Source organism: Pseudophryne corroboree, chromosome 7 (assembly GCF_028390025.1).
Source record: "Pseudophryne corroboree isolate aPseCor3 chromosome 7, aPseCor3.hap2, whole genome shotgun sequence".
In the NCBI taxonomy this organism is placed as follows: Eukaryota; Metazoa; Chordata; class Amphibia; order Anura; family Myobatrachidae; genus Pseudophryne; species Pseudophryne corroboree.
The window spans coordinates 431,257,451-431,281,311 of NC_086450.1; the positions used below are offsets into that span (position 1 = coordinate 431,257,451).

General features: G+C 47.3%; 1 protein-coding gene across 1 annotated transcript in view; it reads right to left on the bottom strand.

The window, feature by feature from the left end:
* LMF1 (lipase maturation factor 1) overlaps window positions 1-23,861 on the bottom strand; it is a 578,735-nt gene that overhangs the window by 410,607 nt on the left and 144,267 nt on the right. The window contains exon 4 of the mRNA XM_063934869.1: window positions 21,402-21,550. Coding sequence (XP_063790939.1) covers window positions 21,402-21,550 — 149 coding nt within the window. The remainder of the gene's footprint in view (window positions 1-21,401; window positions 21,551-23,861) is intronic.

Genomic DNA, 23,861 nt, shown 5'->3' on the forward strand with positions numbered 1-23,861 from the left:
GCAGCTTACAGCCAACCGCAATCCGGAGTGCCACACATGTCACGTAAACAGAGACCAGACGATGACAAGAGTTATTAGAGCACATCACATTGGCCCAGGCTAACCGAGAGAGGCAAGATGTGGATGAGGTCCACATTATCCAGAAGCCACAGAATAATGAAAAATAAACTGGAAACGTGTTTAGTGTTCTCATTGTGGCATAATACAGATAAAGGCAATCTGGAAATACCCAAAAAGCTATAGGCCTTCATTCCGAGTTGTTCGCTCGCAAGCTGCTTTTAGCAGCTTTACACACGCTAAGCCGCCGCCTACTGGGAGTGAATCTTAGCATAGTAAAATTGCGAACGAAAGAATTCTCAAAATTGCGATTACACACCTCTTAGCAGTTTCTGAGTAGCTTCAACCTTACTCGGCATCTGCGATCAGTTCAGTGCTTGTCGTTCCTGGTTTGACGTCATAAACACACCCAGCGTTCGCTCAGACACTCCTCCGTTTCTCCAGCCACTCCCGCGTTTTTCCCCAGAAACGGTAGCGTTTTTTCCCTCACGCCCATAAAACGGCCTGTTTCCGCCCAGAAACACCCACTTCCTGTCAATCACACTCCGATCGCCTCAACGAAGAAAAAGCCGTGAGTAAAATACCTAACTGTATAGCAAATTTACTTGGCGCAGTCGCAGTGCGGACATTGCGCATGCGCACTAAGCGGAAAATCGCTGCGATGCGAAGAAATTTACTGAGCGAACAACTCGGAATGACCCCCATAGTGTATATCCATGGAACACAGGTGCAAACTTAAGGAGGCTCAATACCAGCTACCTAGATTTGCCCACATTGTGGCTGCACAATGAGTACACACCAGACATTCACCAAATCCATCCCTCATTGTGTCTGTTCCTTCCCACCTGTCCTGTCCTGTTATGTTCTGTCCACTTGTTCTGTTCCTGTTCTGTTCACCTGTCCCGTTCTGTCCACCTGTCCCGTTCTGTCTATTTTCTCCTGTTCCTGTTCTGTTCACCTGTCCCGTTCCTGTCCTGTCCACATGTCCTGTTCCTGTCCTGTTCTGTCCACTTTCTCCTGTTCTGTTCACCTGTTCCTGTTCTGTTCTGTCCACTAGTCCTGTTCCTGTTCACCTGTCCCATTGCTGTCCTGTTCTGTCCGCCTGTCCTGCTCCTGTTCTGTCCACCTGTCCCGTTCCTGTCCTGTTTTGTCTATTTTCTCCTGTTCCTGTTCTGTTCACCTGTCCTGTTCACTTTCTCCTGTTCTGTTCACCTGTCCTGTTCCTGTTCTGTTCTGTCCACTTGTCCTGTTCCTGTTCACCTGTCCCATTCCTGTCCTGTTCTGTCCGCCTGTCCTGTTCAGTTCACCTGTCCTGTTCCTGTCCTGTTCCTGTCCACTTTCTCCTGTTTTGTTCACCTATCCTGTTGCTGTCCTGTCCACCTGTCCTGTTCCTTTTCAAAGCATCTCTTATTGAAATGTACAAGTGAAATGACCACATATATGTGCAAAATAATAACTCATATTATTCCAGTATACTCATATAACTTTATGCCAGTAGCTACCAGTATAGTGTGGTCAGACTCTTAAGGAATAACATGGGATTAGAGTTAGACACACTTGTTAGCTGCTTGCACCATCTTATTAAATTAACCATTTAGAACAGTATGTCAAGTGTAGGCTTAGAGCAGCGGCATTCAATATGTGGCCCACCAGCTGTTGTGGAACTACACATACCAGCATGTCATGCTACAGTTCTTGCATGCCCAAATAGGAAAACGGCAGCAGGGTATGCTGGGATGTGTAGTTACACATCACCCAGAGAGATGCATGTTGAATAGAGCCTGCTTAGAGCTTGCATGTATGTAATGAAAAAACAGACTCATCCCATCTTGGTTGAAGGGTCACGTAACTCACGTTACAGTGACAATGTTACGCAGCAGCGCTAGGGGATATTTACACATTCTGGGTCCTTGATTTAATTCACCCTGGCACAATAACTCATATTGAGGAGAAAAGGGGCTGGATTCAGAGGAATAATTTTGGGACACAAAAATTTTAGAGAATAAGGGAAAGCTCAGATAAACACACGTTCAACCCAATATCACCCCATACATGAATGTCCCGTGCTTTCCGCAGTCATTACAGCTTCTGGTAGTTCTCCAGCTACTCCCAGCTGCACACACCCGCATGGGTTGCCGTTAAAATACCGGCCGTTGGAATTCTGGCATTCAGGAGACAGCCAGTAAAATACCTCCGGACCGAATCCCGACCTCCGCAGGTTATTCCCACCGAGTGGGAATATAACCTGTGGCGAGCGAAGCGAGTCCGCGAGGGGATTCACTGCCGGAATTCTGACAGATGAGATGCCGTCTGCCGGTAAAACATACCGATTCGCAGCCACATGCATAAATCCTAATACAATGGGTTTTACTCAGACTCTAACAGCAGGTGCTTTTACGTTATCCATAGATCGCTAAGAGAATGTAAATTGTGTTCAAAATACGTCAAATAGTTTGCGTTCTAAAATGTTAACATCACCTTTACAACGTGAGAATGTGGCGCAACCTGCTTCTCGTGCATTAAAGTGTGCTATTAGTACAATGCTGTAGATTTTTATAGGAAAAGCGAAAAGCGTAGAAAACGCATCAACAGAACGCGTCTAATTCATTTAGACATGCTTTAACTCTTTTTCCCAGTGCATGTGTGTCAATGATTATAAAATATAATGAAGTCTGAGGACGAAACGCGTTGGGTGTACCTCCACTGACTCTCCAACTTCAAAAGATAAGCATCATTTTTACCATCCTAAAATATTTTTTATCAGTATGAAATTGTTTTTACTGATTTTACATGATTTTGGATTCTAGCTAAACTATATACCATATTTTTACCCGTTTATGTTTTTTAATAATCTTTTTTTACTGCATATAAAATTTTTACCTACTTTTTTATCCCATCATTATGTTATAAATTGTATAAATAAATATATTGTTACCCCTTTTCTAAAACCGTATCCTGCTATATTCTTCATAGTTATATTAATTTGGTAGACACTAAGTCGCTGGTACCCCTATTCCCCCCCTTTTTTTCCACATTTTAAAGGCAGCTTATCACTGCTGATTATTTAGGGGTTAGCCGACACCTTACATTCTCAAAAGGAGTGTCTATAAATAACATATTATATATTGTTTTAATAATTATCTGCTCACACATACCTGTGGCGCCATACCCCGACTACCCATATATATATATATATATATATATATATATATATATATATATATACACACACATACTTTACGGGCTCAGCTGACTGCCCATGATTTGCAGGTAAAACGTGCGCCTCTCTTATAGCTTTCGCTTTTAGGTAACGGTGTAAAAGTTTCAGCTACAGTATAATTTCCGGAGGGCTGGCTGCCCTGGGCCGGGGAGCGCAGCCCTGAGTACATGTGTCAGGCTTCAGCTGGCTCAGGGCACAAATCATAAACTGTCCCCCTGACAGGTGCACATGTGCCTGTAAAGGAAACTTTGCTTTCACGCACCAGGCTTACTTTATAGCGCCTGTCAGGATCATTATCTCATCCAAGAAGGAAACATGCAAGTGTTTGGGCTCACAGTGACACTGCAGCCATCAATCACAGGCTCCTAATCGTGGGGATTACACAGCCTGTTAATGCTCTTCCCATCCCTCGCCCCTTAACGTCATCGCACAAACCTGCCATCGAGGGCTCACAGAGGGTGACAAGTGGCCGGGGACAGAAGCTCAGTAACCTGCGTGTTATAGGGGTAGAGACGTGGAGCTGCCCTATCTCCCATGTAAACTGGGAATAAAAGCTGTTTGTTTTTGCATAAAACAGCAATAAAGAGAAACTATTCTCATTTACCTCCAGGGTATATTATTTGCATTACCGGTCTATAAAAGATGGGTGATAGGATGAGTATTGCCCCCGTCTCATTCGCATGGCTGTCTGTTATTGCTCAGCAGAATCTTTTTACACAGACAGTAGTGCCATCTAATATTGTGATGTATACTGTATATAGGGGGTCATTCCGAGTTGATCGCTCGCTAGTTAGTTTTAGCAGCCGTGCAAACGCTATGCCGCCGCTCACTGGGGAGTGTATTTTAGCTTAGCAGAAGTGTGAATGCATGTGCAACCGAGCTCTGCAAAAACAGTTTGTACTGAACCTACTCAGCGCTTGTGATCACTTCAGCCTATTCGTGTCCGGATTTCTGTAATGTAATGTAATGTAATCCCCTGCTGTAATGACTTAATCCCCTGCTGTATTGTTCTCTCTGTATTGTATTGCAGCTGAGAACAATAGATGAAGGGTTTATGTTAATAAACCATGTGGTGCCTAGGCGCAGCAAACTAGCCAAGATAACCGTGGACCCATCTGTAGTATTCCTCCTTCTTGCTTGAACATCCGTAGTACCCTGGGCAGGAGTGACACTGGAAGGAACACATATGGCAGCCGAAAGTTCCATGGTATTGCCAGTGCACAGAGCCGGCCATAGGCATAGGCAGATGAGGCAATTGCCTAGGGCATTTGATATGCCTAGGGGCATCATCAGCTTCTGCTGATTAAAATGATATGCGGCATGCCTATATTCTGTATGTAGCATTTCATATGCAGATACAGCCACAGTCTCACACAGTATATTGGCATGCTGCATATCAGTTTAATCAGCAGAAGCTGCTTGTGCATCCTAGCCACATAGCAATGCAAATAAGATGCATTTTCATAAAAAAAAGTGCCCGACGTTAGCATTGATGCAAGATTTGTGAGGACACATCTGTATCCAAGCAGAGGCAGAGGTCACAGTGTTAGTGGAAGTGTGAGTGCTGTGTGTAAGTGGGTTGGTTGTGCAGTAGTGTTCGGCATATGTGTAAGGGGCATTTTGTGTGTCGTGTAAAAATGCATTAATAATGTACAACATATGTGTAAAGGGCCACTATGTGTGTCATTAAGTGTATAAGGGCATTAATAATGTGCGGCATATGTGTAACAGGGTACTAATGTATGTGTGTCATTATGTGTATAGGGGCACTAATAATGTGCAGCAAATGTGTAGGGGGCACTGTGTGTCATTATGTGTATAAGGGCATTAATAATGTGTGGCATATGTGTAAGGGACATTATGTGTAAAAGGGCATTAATAAAGGTTGTCATAATGTGTAAGGTGCATTAAGTTTATAACGACATTAATGTGTCTCATATGTGTAAGGGGCATTACTATGTGGAATTGTGTATAAATGCATTACTAATGTGTGGCATTATGTGTATAAGGTGCTCTACTATGTGGCGTGGCAAATAGAAAGGGCACTACTGTGTCGTCTAATGTGAATAAAGAGCAATAAGGTGTGGTGTAATGTGAATAAGGAGCAATTCAGTGTGATGTAATGTGAATAAGGGCTCTACTGTGAGGAGTAACGTTTATAAGGTAAAGTGATACTACTGTGGGATGTAATATGAATTATGGACACTATCGCAAGATAAAATGTGAATAAAGTTGCAGTACTGTGTGGCGTAATTGGAATTGGGGTTACTTTTGTGTGGCCATGTCCCTTCCCAGCAAGAAGATGCCCCTTTTTGGGGTGTGCGTCAAATGTGCGAACTGTTCCTATTTAAAATATAGGGGGTACAAGGACTGCTATGGGTGAGGGGTAATGGTGCTGGGAAAGATGTGCAAGGTCAGAGGCAGAACCAGCGGTGGTGCTAGGGGGCACCAGCCAAAATCTTGCCTAGGGCATCATATTGGTTAGGGCCGGCTCTGCCAGTGCATCCACGTGACAATGCTAAATTCCTTTGTCGTATAAACAACCCTTTATGAAGTCTAAGAACACTGTACGCTGTTTACTTAAGAAGTACCGTAATGGTACGCTAGTTGCGTAACGATCGCTCAGCCGTAGGCGAGACGCTCAAGCGTCACGTTCGCTCACGGCCCAGTGATCACAGGACACGTTATTGGCTATGACTAGAGTAATGATTCGCTATGGCGTAGCGGACGCTCGAGACCACGAGGAGATCACCAGCGGCGCAGACGCTCACAACGCTATACCTTTATGTCTAAACCTTATACCAATGAAATACACGGAATACCTTAATGTGAATACAGGGTGTAAGTGCAACCTTGTGTAACCTGACTAACTACAAAGCTGCTTGAGCGTCACCGACGCTCAAGTGAACACTTAACACTATAGGAAATACACAGATACTGGTTTAGGGTCCAAAGCCTATTAACTGTATTATATCTAGTATACTTGTAAAAAGGGGATAACAGTACAAATGATACACTACAATATAACAAAGACTTCCTAACCAAAATACAATACTATCTAATACAATACAATACTAGTCTAGGGGAGATACGAGAGAAAGAGAAGGGAAAGAGAGAGAGAGAGAGAGAGAGATAAGAGAAATTGGCTCACAGAAAGACAATGATTACGGAGAGAAACTTACGCACAAGGGTAAACGATCGCATGCGCCTGGACATCCAGCACCCGATTTTCAGCAATGAGAACCGTTGAAGAGTGAGAGCTGGATGTGGTCGGCCTGCCTATTTATGCCCCACACACAATGCAATCTCATAGTCCCTACAATCCCATTGTCCATTGGATGAAGGAATTCGACCCTGTATCACAACAAAAGGTCATAGGTTGATTCATACAGGTGGGCTGTGACGATTTCAAACAGCTCAGGTGGGTGGGGAACTAGGTTTCCCGCCGCATACCTGAGTATGAGTAAATAGTAGAAATGGACATAAACTTCTTATGTCCATAACTATTCGCACGAGCGATTAATACGCTCCAAACCAACACCGGAATATTGCTAATTAAATACTCTTCCGATGGGTACCAAACACTGCTGTATGAGTCTTGTTAGACCCTTCGTACGATACAAAGAGGGATTACTTTAAACAGGGACCTTCTATATTAACCAAACTTTCAGAAACTATCAAAGGGATCATGATCTATAAACTACATTAATTGTGAAAATATGTAACGAATGAGTCGCACGCTACGACTACATAAACTCTACCGTAAATACGCATACCGCGCCTGCGAGTGCCCGCTATTGCGGGTATGCGCCTTCACGGGAGAGCGTACGCATGCGCAGCACGGACCAGTGTGCGGTGCAAATATGGCAACGCGCATAGAGACATTTTTCTGACTTTGACACACGAACGCTGCTTGAGGATCCCTTGTCCTTGATCCGAAGACCGGAACCTTGTGATTGTGTCGAGATGCCATCATGTCTACATCTGGTAGGCCCCACTTGTCCACTAGGAGTTGAAAGACTTCCGGATGAAGACTCCACTCTCCGGCGTGTACGTCCTGACGACTGAGGAAATCCGCTTCCCAGTTGAGGACTCCGGGAATGAACACTGCCGCTATTGCTGGCAGATGGCGTTCCGCCCAATGTAGGATTTTTGATACTTCCAGCATTGCCATTTGGCTTCGAGTGCCGCCTTGATGATTTATGTACACCACCGTGGTGGCGTTGTCTGATTGTACTTGAACAGGCCTGTTCTGTACCAGAGGCAGGGCCAGCCTCAACGCATTGAACACTGCCCGCAATTCCAGAATGTTTATCGGGAGGAGAGAATCCTCCCTGGTCCGCCAACCCTGGAGAGAGTGTTGCTCCAACACCGCGCACCAGCCCCACAGACTGGCATCCGTTGTCAGGAGGACCCAGTTGGAGATCCAGAAGGGACGGCCCCTGCTCAACTGTTGGTCCTGTAGCCACCATCTCAGTGACAGACGAACCTCCGGAGTCAAGATAATTTGAGACCTGATCCGATGAGGCGGGCTGTCCCACTTGGAAAGGATTAACCTCTGCAGAGGGAGGGAATGAAATTGAGCGTACTCTACCATGTCGAAAGCCAACACCATGAGGCCTAGTACTTGCATTGCCGAGTGTATCGACACTCTTGGGCGAGAGAGGAAGTATCTGATCCTGTCCTGAAGTTTCAGGACTTTCTTCTGGAGACAGATACAATCTTTGGCTGTGTGTGTCCAGCAGTGCCCCCAGGTGCACCATGCTCCGAACAGGGACCAGTGAGGACTTTTTCCAGTTGATGAGCCACCTGTGGGCTTGTAGGAACTGGACAGTCAGTTCCAGATGACTGAGGAGGATATCTTGGGAGTTCGCCAGGATCAGCAAGTCGTCCAGATACGGCAGGATCCTGATTCCCTGATGGCGGCGAAGAGCCGTCAGCACAGCCATGACCTTGGTGAAGATCCGAGGGGCCGTGGCCAGTCCAAATGGCAGGGCCTGGAATTGATAATGTAGGTTGCCAATAGGAAACCGCAGATATTGCTGATGCGACATGGCAATAGGTATGTGTAGGTAAGCATCCTGTATATCCAGGGATACCATATAGTCTTCAAGTTCCATGGCCAGCACAATAGAGCGCAGAGTTTCCTTACGGAATTTGGATACTCTCACAAATTTGTTCAATGATTTGAGGTTGAAAGTAGGCTGGAAGGATCCATTTGGCTTCGGAACTAGAAACAGGGTCGAATAGTATCATTTGCCTCTCTGAGACAGAGGTACCGGCACTACCACTCCTGTATCCAGGAGGGATTGTACAACCAAGTGTAGAGCTTGCGCTTTTAACGGATCCGAAGGGATAACCGCTGTGCAAAACTGGCGAGGGGGACGTCTCTTGAAAGAGATTGTGTACCCGTGAGAGACAACTCCCCGCACCCAGGCGTCCGAAGTGGTCTTTTACCAGGCCTGGGTGAACTGCAGAAGTCGGCCTCCCACTCTAAGGTCCCCCAGGAGGAAGCCCGCCCCGTCATGCAGGAGGCTTGTCTGGTTTGGAAGCAGGCTGACGGGCGGCCCAGGATTGTTTAGGTTTGGGCTTAGTGGTTTTGGAAGCACAAGCTTGTCTCGGGTACACCTGACCTTTTGCTTTCCCTGGAGGTCGAAAGGAGCGAAAAGTAGTACTCTAAGCCTTCTGAGCAGAAGGATTAGTACTTGGGAGAAACGCAGTCTTGGCAGTCGCCAAGTCAGTCACAATCTTGTTCAGATCCTCCCCAAATAGAATGTCTACCTTAAAAGGGAGCACCTCCAAGGTCTTTTTGGAGTCCAGGTCCACCTTTCAGGATCTCAACCACAGAATTCGGCGAGCCTGGATAGACATAGTAGATGCCTTGGCCGCCATTACACCTGCATCAGAGGCCGCCTCTTGAATATAGTGGGAGGCTGTGGTATTATAAGACAGATATTGTCTGGCAGTGGCAGAAAAATCCTGAGGCAGCTCATCCTCAATTGCCTGAACCCATGTTCAATTTCTTTCGCAGCCCAGGAGGCAGCCATAGTGGGTGTATGTACAGCATCGGTAAGGGAGTAAATAGACTTCAGGCATCCCTCCACATGCTTATCCGTCGGTTCCTTCAGTGAAGTGACAGTGGTGACAGGCAGAGTAGATGACACCACAAGACGGCGACATGAGAGTCCACTGGCGGTGGTGTTTCCCACTTGTTACTCAACTCCGCAGGCATAGAATAACGAGATAGCATCTTTTTAGGCAGGGAAAATTTATTTCCTGGAGACGACCAGAATTCCGGACGTCTCCAGGTCATGATGTGGTAAGACTACTTTAGCAACCTTCTGACGTTTGAACTTATCAGGTTTCTTAGACGCAGTAGTAGGCTCTATCTCATCATCTATTTGGAGAATCAGCTTAGTAGCCTTCACTAGGTCAGGAACATCAAACTGGGTTGTAGATTCCTCATCAGAAGCAACTGTATCAGTGTCTGACGGATCAGCTTATTCCCCATCCTCTTTGGAAGAATTATCCGAAATATTAGTGGATTGTGAGGAAGAAATGGCCCGCTTAGATGACCCCTTGGCCCCAGAGGAGCGTGGGGTAGACTTTTCTCTAACCAAAGATTGATTTAATTGCTGTAATTGGGTAGACAGAGTGTCCGCCCAGGGTGGATTAACTACAGGGACAATATGTGGCTTTAATAGCACAGGAGGTCCCACAGGGGCGTAAGAGATGTTACAAGTGTATTCAGCATACTTGAGAACGCTGCCCAAGGTAGGTCCTGATTAGCCACAGGCGCTGCGGGTTGACTGGGAGGTGTATGGCACCCAGCGTCTGAACCAGCAGCTAAAGCTTCCCCCTCAGGTAAATCCGTGGTGCCAGCACTGCAGGATGTAGAAGTGTCCGTGGATTTCCCGACCTGTGTGGCAGACATTAATGGAATGTAGCCTGATAGCGTAACAGCACAATATAGCCAGACAAACACAACACCTGCAAATAACCCCCTGTGTTATGTGACAGTAAATACAGGACACAAATAGCGGATTTAAGCGGTATGAGGTGACTGAAATACACAGTAAAAAATACCAAACAGTATATACTGTGTAGCACTATATATATATATATATATATATATATATATATATATATATATATAATAAGAATTTACTTACCGATAATTCTATTTCTCATAGTCCGTAGTGGATGCTGGGGACTCCGAAAGGACCATGGGGAATAGCGGCTCCGCAGGAGACTGGGCACAAAAGTAAAAGCTTTAGGACTACCTGGTGTGCACTGGCTCCTCCCCCTATGACCCTCCTCCAAGCCTCAGTTAGGATACTGTGCCCGGACGAGCGTACACAATAAGGAAGGATTTTGAATCCCGGGTAAGACTCATACCAGCCACACCAATCACACCGTACAACTTGTGATCTGAACCCAGTTAACAGCATGATAACAGAGGAGCCTCTGAAAAGATGGCTCACAACAATAATAACCCGATTTTTGTAACAATAACTATGTACAAGTATTGCAGACAATCCGCACTTGGGATGGGCGCCCAGCATCCACTACGGACTATGAGAAATAGAATTATCGGTAAGTAAATTCTTATTTTCTCTGACGTCCTAGTGGATGCTGGGGACTCCGAAAGGACCATGGGGATTATACCAAAGCTCCCAAACGGGCGGGAGAGTGCGGATGACTCTGCAGCACCGAATGAGAGAACTCCAGGTCCTCCTCAGCCAGGGTATCAAATTTGTAGAATTTAGCAAACGTGTTTGCCCCTGACCAAGTAGCTGCTCGGCAAAGTTGTAAAGCCGAGACCCCTCGGGCAGCCGCCCAAGATGAGCCCACTTTCCGTGTGGAATGGGCTTTTACAGATTTTGGCTGTGGCAGGCCTGCCACAGAATGTGCAAGCTGAATTGTACTACAAATCCAACGAGCAATAGTCTGCTTAGAAGCAGGAGCACCCAGCTTGTTGGGTGCATACAGGATAAACAGCGAGTCAGATTTTCTGACTCCAGCCGTCCTGGAAACATATATTTTCAGGGCCCTGACTACGTCCAGCAACTTGGAATCCTCCAAGTCCCTAGTAGCCGCAGGTACCACAATAGGCTGGTTTAAGTGAAACGCTGAAACCACCTTAGGGAGAAATTGAGGACGAGTCCTCAATTCTGCCCTGTCCGTATGAAAAATTAGGTAAGGGCTTTTATAGGATAAAGCCGCCAATTCTGAGACACGCCTGGCTGAAGCCAGGGCTAACAGCATTACCACTTTCCATGTGAGATATTTTAAGTCCACAGTGAGTGGTTCAAACCAATGTGATTTTAGGAACCCCAAAACTACATTGAGATCCCAAGGTGCCACTGGAGGCACAAAAGGAGGCTGTATATGCAGTACCCCCTTGACAAACGTCTAAACTTCAGGAACTGAAGCTAGTTCTTTTTGGAAGAATATCGACAGGGCCGAAATTTGAACCTTAATGGACCCTAATTTTAGGCCCATAGACAGTCCTGTTTGCAGGAAATGCAGGAAACGACCCAGTTGAAATTCCTCTGTAGGGGCCTTCCTGGCCTCACACCACGCAACATATTTACGCCAAATACGGTGATAATGTTGCACAGTTACATCCTTCCTGGCTTTGATCAGGGTAGGGATGACTTCATCCGGAATGCCTTTTTCCTTCAGGATCCGGCGTTCAACCGCCATGCCGTCAAACGCAGCCGCGGTAAGTCTTGGAACAGACAGGGTCCCTGCTGGAGCAGGTCCTTTCTTAGAGGTAGAGGCCACGGGTCTTCCGTGAGCATCTCTTGAAGTTCCGGGTACCAATTTCTTCTTGGCCAATCCGGAGCCACGAGTATAGTCCTTACTCCTCTCCTTCTTATGATTCTCAGTACCTTGGGTATGAGAGGCAGAGGAGGGAACACATACACTGACTGGTACACCCACGGTGTTACCAGAGCGTCCACAGCTATTGCCTGAGGGTCCCTTGACCTGGCGCAATATCTGTCCAGTTTTTTGTTGAGGCGGGACGCCATCATGTCCACCTTTGGTTTTTCCCAACGGTTCACAATCATGTGGAAGACTTCTGGGTGAAGTCCCCACTCCCCCGGGTGGAGGTCGTGTCTGCTGAGGAAGTCTGCTTCCCAGTTGTCCACTCCCGGAATGAACACTGCTGACAGTGCTATCACATGATTTTCCGCCCAGCGAAGAATCCTTGCAACTTCCGTCATTGCCCTCCTGCTTCTTGTGCCGCCCTGTCTGTTTACGTGGGCGACTGCCGTGATGTTGTCCGACTGGATCAACACCGGCTGACCCTGAAGCAGAGGCCTTGCCTGACTTAGGGCATTGTAAATGGCCCTTAGTTCCAGGATATTTATGTGAAGTGACGTTTCCATGCTTGACCACAAGCCCTGGAAATATCTTCCCTGTGTGACTGCTCCCCAGCCTCTCAGGCTGGCATCCGTGGTCACCAGGACCCAGTCCTGAATGCCGAATCTGCGGCCCTCTAGAAGATGAGCACTCTGTAACCACCACAGGAGAGACACCCTTGTCCTTGGAGACAGGGTTATCCGCTGATGCATTTGAAGATGCGATCCGGACCATTTGTCCAGCAGATCCCACTGAAAAGTTCTTGCGTGGAATCTGCCGAATGGAATCGCTTCGTAAGAAGCCACCATTTTTCCCAGGACTCTTGTGCATTGATGCACTGACACTTGGCCTGGTTTTAGGAGGTTCCTGACTAGGTCGGATAACTCCCTGGCTTTCTCCTCAGGGAGAAACACCTTTTTCTGGACTGTGTCCAGAATCATCCCTAGGAACAGCAGACGTGTCGTCGGAATCAGCTGCGATTTTGGAATATTTAGAATCCACCCGTGCTGTCGTAGTACTACTTGAGATAGTGCTACTCCGACCTCTAACTGTTCTCTGGACCTTGCCCTTATCAGGAGATCGTCCAAGTAAGGGATAATTAAGACGCCTTTTCTTCGAAGAAGAATCATCATTTCGGCCATTACCTTGGTAAAGACCAGGGGTGCCGTGGACAATCCAAACGGTAGCGTCTGAAACGGATAGTGACAGTTCTGTACCACAAACCTGAGGTACCCTTGGTGAGAAGGGCAAATTGGGACATGGAGGTAAGCATCCTTGATGTCCAGAGACACCATATAGTCCCCTTCTTCCAGGTTCGCTATCACTGCTCTGAGTGACTCCATCTTGAATTTGAACCTTTGTATGTAAGTGTTCAAGGATTTCAGATTTAAAATAGGTCTCACCGAGCCGTCCGGCTTCGGTACCACAAACAGCGTGGAATAATACCCCTTTCCCTGTTGTAGGAGGGGTACCTTGATTATCACCTGCTGGGAAAACAGCTTGTGAATGGCTTCCAATACCGCCTCCCTGTCGGAGGGAGACGTTGGTAAAGCAGACTTCAGGAACCGGCGAGGGGGAGACGTCTCGAATTCCAATTTGTACCCCTGAGATACTACCTGCAGGATCCAGGGGTCCACTTGCGAGTGAGCCCACTGCGCGCTGAAATTCTTGAGACGGGCCCCCACCGTGCCTGAGTCCGCTTGTAAGGCCCCAGCGTCATGCTGAGGACTTGGCAGAAGCGGGGGAGGGCTTCTGTTCCTGGGAAGAGGCTGCCTGCTGCAGTCTTTTTCCCCTTCCTCTGCCCCGGGGCAGATATGAGTGGCCTTTTGCCCGCTTGCCCTTATGGGGACGAAAGGACTGAGCCTGAAAAGACGGTGTCTTTTTCTGCTGAGAGGTGACCTGGGGTAAAAAGGTGGATTTCCCAGCCGTTGCCGTGGCCACCAGGTCCGATAGACCGACCCCAAATAACTCCTCCCCTTTATACGGCAATACTTCCATATGCCGTTTGGAATCCGCATCACCTGACCACTGTCGCGTCCATAACCCTCTTCTGGCAGAAATGGACAGCGCACTTACTCTTGATGCCAGAGTGCAAATATCCCTCTGTGCATCTCGCATATATAGAAATGCATCCTTTAAATGCTCTATAGTCAATAATATACTGTCCCTGTCCAGGGTATCAATATTTTCAGTCAGGGAATCCGACCAAGCCACCCCAGCACTGCACATCCAGGCTGAGGCGATTGCTGGTCGCAGTATAATACCAGTATGTGTGTATATACTTTTTAGGATATTTTCCAGCTTCCTATCAGCTGGTTCCTTGAGGGCGGCCGTATCAGGAGACGGTAACGCCACTTGTTTTGATAAGCGTGTGAGCGCCTTATCTACCCTAGGGGGTGTTTCCCAACGCGCCCTAACCTCTGGCGGGAAAGGGTATAATGCCAATAATTTTTTAGAAATTAGCAGTTTTTTATCGGGGGAAACCCACGCTTCATCACACACCTCATTTAATTCATCTGATTCAGGAAAAACTACGGGTAGTTTTTTCACACCCCACATAATACCCTTTTTTGTGGTACTTGTAGTATCAGAAATGTTCAAAACCTCCTTCATTGCCGTGATCATGTAACGTGTGGCCCTACTGGAAAATACGTTTGTTTCCTCACCGTCGACACTGGAGTCAGTGTCCGTGTCTGGGTCTGTGTCGACCATCTGAGGTAACGGGCGCTTTAGAGCCCCCGACGGTGTTTGAGACGCCTGTACAGGTAATAACTGATTTGCCGGCTGTCTCATGTCGTCAACAGTCTTTTGTAAAGTGCTGACACTATCACGTAATTCCTTCCATAAGACCATCCAGTCAGGTGTCGACTCCCTAGGGGGTGACATCACTATTACAGGCAATTGCTCCGCCTCCATACCATTTTCCTCCTCATACATGTCGACACAACGTACCGACACACAGCACACACACAGGGAATGCTCTGATAGAGGACAGGACCCCACTAGCCCTTTGGGGAGACAGAGGGAGAGTTTGCCAGCACACACCAGAGCGCTATATATATACAGGGATAACGTTATATAAGTGTTTTTCCCTTATATAGCTGCTGTATAGATTTATCTGCCAAATTAGTGCCCCCCTCTCTTGTTTTACCCTGTTTCTGTAGTGCAGGACTGCAGGGGAGAGTCAGGGAGCTTCCCTCCAACGGAGCTGTGAGGAAAAATGGCGCCAGTGTGCTGAGGAGATAGGCTCCGCCCCCTTCTCGGCGGCCTTTCTCCCGCTTTTTTAAGGAAAAATTGGCAGGGGTTAAATGCATCCATATAGCCCAGGAGCTATATGTGATGTATTTTTTGTCATATAAGGTGTTTTTATTGCGTCTCAGGGCGCCCCCCCCCCCCCAGCGCCCTGCACCCTCAGTGACCGGAGTGTGAAGTGTGCTGAGAGCAATGGCGCACAGCTGCGGTGCTGTGCGCTACCTTATTGAAGACAGGACGTCTTCTGCCGCCGATTTTCCGGACCTCTTCAGTCTTCTGGCTCTGTAAGGGGGCCGGCGGCGCGGCTCTGGGACCCATCCATGTCTGGGCCTGTGATCGTCCCTCTGGAGCTAATGTCCAGTAGCCTAAGAAGCCCAATCCACTCTGCACGCAGGTGAGTTCGCTTCTTCTCCCCTTAGTCCCTCGGTGCAGTGAACCTGTTGCCAGCAGGATTCACTGAAAATAAAAAACCTAAACTTAAACTTTTTTACTAAGCAGCTCAGGAGAGCCACCTAGTGTGCACCCTTCTCGTTCGGGCACAAAAATCTAACTGAGGCTTGGAGGAGGGTCATAGGGGGAGGAGCCAGTGCACACCAGGTAGTCCTAAAGCTTTTACTTTTGTGCCCAGTCTCCTGCGGAGCCGCTATTCCCCATGGTCCTTTCGGAGTCCCCAGCATCCACTAGGACGTCAGAGAAATATATATGAGACCCTGACGCACCTAGCCCCTCAGGGTACAGAATATAGTGATAGTAATAAGTTTGATACAGGAGAATGAAATCCACACAACAGCTACAGACACCCTCAGTCACAGGTACAATGCAGAAGTTATTACAGATAAACAATAAAACTGCACTGGACTAGTAAAACTACATATAAATATGTATGAATATAGATATAACAATGCACAGTAGATACTGGATGTATATCACAGAATACTTGTACTAAATATTCAGATAGCAGTACACTTGTTCTTAACTAACACTGTCTAAAATGACATGTAGAATACTTAAGTGTCATGTAAATGCACAGCACTGATGAGACAGGCGGCTTTACAGAGGAGACAGAGCCCAGCAGTCCCGGAGAACAGCCCAGCTAGTAGTGAAGATGGCGCCAAAATCTCAGTCAGGGAATGAGGGAGAGTGAAATGCAGCTCCAGGGCGGGAACACCAGCAGTAGATGGCGCCCGGAGCTGGGGGAGGGGCCACAGGTCAGCGTCTTATCCCCTATGCTGGACTTCACCACCGGGTACTGTGGAGCCTAAAACAAACGGATTTTAGTAAATCCTACCTGCGCTCCCTGCCCTGGTGGCTATAGTGAGGTCCCTGTGCAGTACAGTGTCCACGGCAGCGGCGCGATCCGTCTCCTGCTGGGACCGCGACCGGACCACGATTTACCGGCGGGTCCCACTTGTGGGACCCTTTACCTCATCCCTGATGTGCAGCCAAGCAATCCTGGAGAGCGTCAGCGGTGGCGTGCCTGATGACCGGAGCGCCTCCGCTGCAAGTACCCGGGAACCCGGCCGTGGGAGTATGCAGCGCTGCTGGGGAGGTGATGGAGCCGCAGCACAGAATGTCAGAAAGACATAAACAGTGCTGCGGCCCTTGAAGTCTTCTTAAAAAAGCTCTTTTCAGGGCTGACTAGCGCAGTCCCACCTGTTAGTAACCTGCTCTGCTGGCACCAACTTACAAACTGAGCTCCAGTGCCTGGAGGTTGAGTTATACAGGAGGCGGTGCAGTGCATCCTGGGAACAGTAAAAGCTTTAGCCTGTTGGTGCCTCAGATCAAGATCCAACTCTACACCCCAATGTATTCCCTTTGGAATCCCAGTGTACCCCACTGCAGAAAGTTCCCCATTTTTTTTCCATCGCCATAGTTCATAAACAGTACCTAGAAGTAGATTTCTCAAAAAAATTAAATGTACAGAACACAACCCTTACAATTTTATTAAAAAAGAGAAAAAAAAAACAAAAATCAGGCCTTGATTCCGTTCCCGGCAGCGGCATTGATGACCACATGCAAGTGTCAATTTCATATAGTAAAATACTACTATAATAAGAAAAACACCTAACAAGATGCTAACTGAAGAGGTATGCACTGTGGCTGGGGGTATTTGGCCAGGCTCCATTTCAGTGATTGCCTGAATGCTTGCCAATTCGTCTGTAAATGTTATGTCATGTCACACCTGCATGTGACACTGTCAGGAGAAACGAGAGAATCAGGAAGCCACAGACAGAGTTATATAACAGAAGGGTCATCCAGCAGCACAGAGAATATCAGGAAATGAGTGAGGACAGGGCTACATGTGGCAGGGGCAGTGCCGTGACGTGAGGAGAATGGAGGCAGCAGGAAGTCATAGACTGACAGTTTTACATTGGAAGGAGCAGGGTTCACAGCAGCACAGAGTATACCAGCAGATGTGTGGTGTGTCAGTGAGGACAGGGCTGCATGTGACAGGGGCAGTTATATGATGTGAGGAGGGGAATGGAGGCAGCAGGAAGCCACAGACTGATACCCCTTTCACACTGCAAATGCCGGGTCCCACCCGGTAATTGGAAACGGGTCCTTACCGGGTGGTACCCGGCATTTGACCCTACATGCTGCCATCCCGACTCGGAATATTGTCGGGTCGGATTGCTACACAGGGGTGGGGACTGCAGCGCCATCGGGGCGGAGGCGTCGCTGTATATGAGCTCATCTCCGCGCCACCTCTCCCTATGTAGTGAACGGGTCCCGGGTCGCATCGACCAAGCAACCCGTTCACACTGCCATTAACCCGGTATTCAACCCGGGAATAACACTGCTTTATTCCCAGGTTGAATTTCCGGGTCAGGCGACCCGGGAGCTCGCGATGGGCCCTTTCACACCGCACAACGACCTGTGTCGACCCAACAATATGCCGGGTGAAAGGGGTATAAGAGTTATATAGAGGAACGAACAGGGTCCCTCAGCAGCACAGAGTATATCAGGAGATGAGTGATGTTGAGGACAGGGCTGCATGTGACAGGGGCAGTGACATGGGTAGGGGACTGGAGGCAGCAGGATGTCACAGACTGGGAGTTATATAGTGGGAGGAGCAGGGTTCCTCAGCAGGACATAGTATAAAAGGAGGTGAGTGATGGGTTAGTGAGGATAGGGCTGCATATGGTCGGGGGCAGTGTTATGATATGATGAGTGGAGTTAGCAAGAAGCCACAGACTAAGAGTTGTATATACTGTATAAGGCACAGTTTCCCCCAGCAGCACAGAACACCTTACTGTGTGGAGTTTGTATGTGGGTTTCCTCCAGGTACTCCGGTTTCCTCCAATAATCCAAAAATATACAGGTAGATTAACTGGCTCCCCCCAAAAAGAAAAGAAATTAACCCTAGAGTGTAAGTGTGTGTGTACATGTGGTAGGGAATATAGAGTGTAAGCTCCACTGGGGCAGGGAGTGATGTGAATGGGCAAATATTCTCTGTAAAGTGCTGCAGAATACTGTATGTGCGCGCTATATAAATAACAGGTGATAAATAAATAATATAAGGATATGAGTATATGTAATGCCCGCTGAAGGAGTTGTGCAATTGCAGAAAGTAAAGGGTTAAAACTCAATTCATTTTGGTATACTGGCTGTCAATCATGGTGCAAAGGGGGACTGGCGCCCTCATTGTTCTAGAAAATGGGTTCTGTTTGTATTTCGATGCTGAGGCAGGTCCTGCTTCTCTTTAATGCCATATTGTACAACCTTTGCTTTTACACCTAAAGAAAGCTATAGGATTACACATCTGCTCGCCCTGATACTGGAACAGCTAAGCAAGATAACACACCTAAGCGGAGCCAAAGAAAGCAGCAGAGGACAAACCCTCTGTATTCAACCATTTTATTATTTTATAAGGTAATCTCCCTTTATCTTGCAAAAACATGTACGTACAACATGTGGGATTAAAAGCCTCACACTATACTGTCTGATATGGGTTTCTGCAGTGCTCAGCTAAGTGCACGCACTGTCCTCCTGCCAAGTGCTGCTATAACAGTTCATCAGAAGCTTCTGCAGGTCCACAAATCAGGTAAACCTTGTGCCATACAGGTTTATGGTTATATAATGCTTGGACTGGGCCCAGAGAAATATTTTCCTATAGAAACTCCTTTGTGCACTAGTCGCCAGATTGGGAACACCTTTCAGTAAGTCATTGGAATGGGTATATCATTGTGCACTAGTCGCCAGATTGGGCACACCTTTGTGTACTAGTTGCCCGATTGGGCACACCTTTGTGTAGCACTCGCCAGATTGGGCACACCTTTGGTACTAGTCACTGAAATGGGTATATCTTTGTGTACTAGGCTCCAGATTGGGAACACCTTTGTGTACTAGTCTTCAGATTGGGAACACCTTTGTGTACTAGTCTTCAGATTGGGAACACCTTTGTGTACTAGTCTTCAGATTGGGAACACCTTTGTGTACTAGTCGCCAGATTGGGAACACCTTTGTGTACTAGTCGCCAGATTGGGAACACCTTTGTGTACTAGTCGCCAGATTGGGAACACCTTTGTGTACTAGTCGCCAGATTGGGAACACCTTTGTGTACTAGTCGCCAGATTGGGAACACCTTTGTGTACTAGTCGCCAGATTGGGAACACCTTTGTGTACTAGTCTCCAGATTGGGAACACCTTTGTGTACTAGTCTCCAGATTGGGAACACCTTTGTGTACTAGTCTCCAGATTGGGAACACCTTTGTGTACTAGTCTCCAGATTGGGAACACCTTTGTGTACTAGTCTCCAGATTGGGCACACCTTTGTGTACTAGTCTCCAGATTGGGAACATCTTTGTGTACTAGTCTCCAGATTGGGAACACCTTTGTGTACTAGTCTCCAGATTGGGAACACCTTTGTGTACTAGTCTTCAGATTGGGAACACCTTTGTGTACTAGTCTTCAGATTGGGAACACCTTTGTGTACTAGTCTTCAGATTGGGAACACCTTTGTGTACTAGTCTCCAGATTGGGAACACCTTTGTGTACTAGTCGCCAGATTGGGAACACCTTTGTGTACTAGTCTCCAGATTGGGAACATCTTTGTGTACTAGTCTTCAGATTGGGAACACCTTTGTGTACTAGTCTCCAGATTGGGAACACCTTTGTGTACTAGTCGCCAGATTGGGAACACCTTTGTGTACTAGTCTCCAGATTGGGAACACCTTTGTGTATCAGTTGCACCAAATTGGGCTCTCCAATGTTTTCGCAGCTATATACACCAGTTATTGAAATGAGTGTAATCAAGCACGCAGAGTGAGATCTCACAGCATAAACCCAGGCTGGGAGGAACTGCAAGCTGGGAAGCCCAGGGGAAGGCACCACAGAGACAGTATAACGTGGGGAATACAAGAGCTCATATCAGATCGTGTTTTACAGTATAACTGTGGTGACCTTTTCTGTTTCACACAGTATAATTACAGTAAGTTATCCTCTGATGTGCAGGTGAGAACACAGGACATATAGGGGGTCATTCCGAGTTGATCGCCCGCTAGCAACTTTTTGCAGCCGTGCAAACACATAGTCGCCGCCCACAGGGGCGTATAGTTTAGCTTTGCAAGTGTGCGAACGCTTGTGCAGCTGAGCGGTACAAAAACAGTTTGTGTAGTTTCTGAGTAGGTCTGAACTTACTCAGCCGCTGCGATCACTTCGGCCTGTCCGGTCCCGAAATTGACGCCAGACACCCGCCCTGCAAACGCTTGGACACGCCTGCGTTTTTCCAACCACTCCCTGAAAACGGTCCGTTGACACCCACAAACGCCCTCTTCCTGTCAATCTTCTTGCGATCGGCTGCGCGAATGGATTCTTCGTTAAATCCATCGCCCAGCAACGATCTGCTTTGTACCCGTACGACACATCTGCGCATTGCGGTGCATACGCATGCGCAGTTTTGCAGAGTTTTGACCTGATCGCAGCGCTGCAAAAACTTGCTAGCGAGCGATCTACTCGGAATGACCCCCATAAACATTAAAGAATTTATAGCAACACTTACCGCCCCCAGCATGATTCTAAAGATGAGCCAGCGAAAGGCCCACATGACGATGCGCGATGGGTAGGTACGTGGCGGTATTCGGGACAGAGACCACAGGGGGCAGAGGAAGATTCCTAGAAATCCTGTCTCCAAGAGCTGGGACTCCCATCCTAGAGAGAGAGAAGACAATATCACATAAGGACCCCGGTATATAGAGGGCATAGAACAATGGCGACATTTCCAGGTGAGAGTGTGACCCAGTGCCAGGTGTTACCGGCTGCCTCCTAGTATTGTGTCATCTCTCTGTGCACTAATGCCTTACATGTAATCCCAATAATTATCACTCCAGAACTGATAAAATGCCAGATTGCTCTCACACAACGAGAGCGATTGTTCCTGGAGGAAAGCCCTATCTGATCTGTAGATAAAGGCTTACATAGCTGATAGGATCGGAGGACTCTACTGATACTTCCTGCCGGACTTGTTTAATGAAATAATAGCACGGGAAGCCACTATTATAGTGAAGTATATATTATACAATATATTATAGAGTATAATGTAAAAATGAAGAAAGTGTGCATGCTGCCTGACAAGTGAACAATAACTGCTAAACACGGACATCTCACTCTGCACTGACTGTGACCCGATTACTACAGCCCATGCAGCCAAAACAACAACCACCCAATAACATATACAACTGGAAATATGGATTGGGGGTTCTCATGGTTGCATCCAGGTATTATATGCTCAGTCCACAGCAGGTATTATATGTTCAGTCCACAGTCAGCGTGCATCTGACTGTGCAAGGCCTGAGATGCCCACTTTGTGCATCTTTATACGTACAGTAACGATTAAACTTTTTGCGTCTTCAGACACAACCATCGGGAGCACCATCGGAACTTGCACCATCCCCATACTAGGTGTAGAGACTCTGTCAGAGCACACCTCCAATGTACTGAAATAAGCATATGAGTTAGCACACAGTTATGCAACAGGCTCTCCTCCAAGCATCTGAACAGCCACCTCTCAGTCACCGCCCAGGACCATGTATCGCAGTCAGTCCTGCGCTGCTGTGTGGGATACATGCGTAGTGCAAGTTTTTAGCTACTTAGACGCATGCGCATTTGAAAAACCTTATCCACATGCGTGAATATGTGCATCGCGTCCACTGTGTACTGGCAGACTGCACGCGTGCAGTCATCTACGGAGAACCACACTGACTGTCCGGGATGCTGCAAGTACGGAAAGCTTTGTGAAATGCGGTGTTTGGTTTTCTCCAAAGATAACATTTTATAGGCAAGCCAACAAGTTATTTTTTAGATTTAGGGGTCTACAGTATGTACTATGGGGGTCATTCAGATCCAAACGCAGCCGCCAGTCTGTATGAGGCAGTTGCATTCGGGTGGTCTGCATACGTGCACATGCGCAGTCTTACACATTGCAACCGCATCCTTCCGGGATTGACAGCAGCAGGCGTTCGTGGGGCAATGACGTGATGTGTGTGGGGGGGGGGGCATGGTGGGCCAAACGGGCTGAGCGTTTTCGGGGTAACATGCAGACGCTCCAATTTAAAAAAAATGACAGTGGGCCGCCTGACAGCGCAGCCAGGGGTCGACCTCAATTCGATACATCCACATCGGGAGGCGGCCCGTCATATGTAACCCATCTGCGTCCATCTCTGAGGAGATGGATGCAGATCAGGCTACATATGCAGTGCTCTGCGTCCATCTCTGATAAAAGATCCTAAACCTTGGAGAGAAATAAAGTACTGCAGACTAAGATTATAAGGTCTATGTACAAAGCCTTGGAGAGAGATGAAGTGGACGGAGTTAAAGTATCAGACAATCAGCTGCTAACTGCCATGTTACACGCTGTGTTTGATAAATGACAGCTAGGAGCTTTTTGGTTGGTACTTTATCTCTGGTCCACTTTATCTCTCTCCAAGTCTTAGCACATAGAGTGTGTTATAAAAGATCTACAGTGTCCAGGTAGACAGTTATTAGGTCAACAGGGTCAAAAGATCGACAGTAAAACATGTAAAACTGCCCAAATAAACTTGAGTCGACCATTTGTGTGTTGTCCATTGTCATGTTGACCGTTGGAACATGTCAACCTTTTGTAGCTGTCGACCTTAATGCATGCCTTTCATTTGTCGGCCTTTTGTACCTGTCAACCATATGGTGTCGACACCTAGACACTGTTGACCCATCATCTTGTATAATCGGCCACAGAACATTATTTCGATGGTCTCTTGGCTCATCCAGACAGTCTTTAGAACACTTTTCATGGGCAGCCATGTTCTTTTTGGGCAGTAGTGGCGTCCTACTTGCTATCCTCCCACGCACACTATACTTATTCAGTGTTTGCCTGATAAACAGGGGGGGGGGGGGGGGGAAGCATGTTAAGAATTCCCAGTTCGCCGATCCTGATTGGCAAATCAAGGTTTTCCAACATGTTGGATTTCCCCGATACCCCAACCCA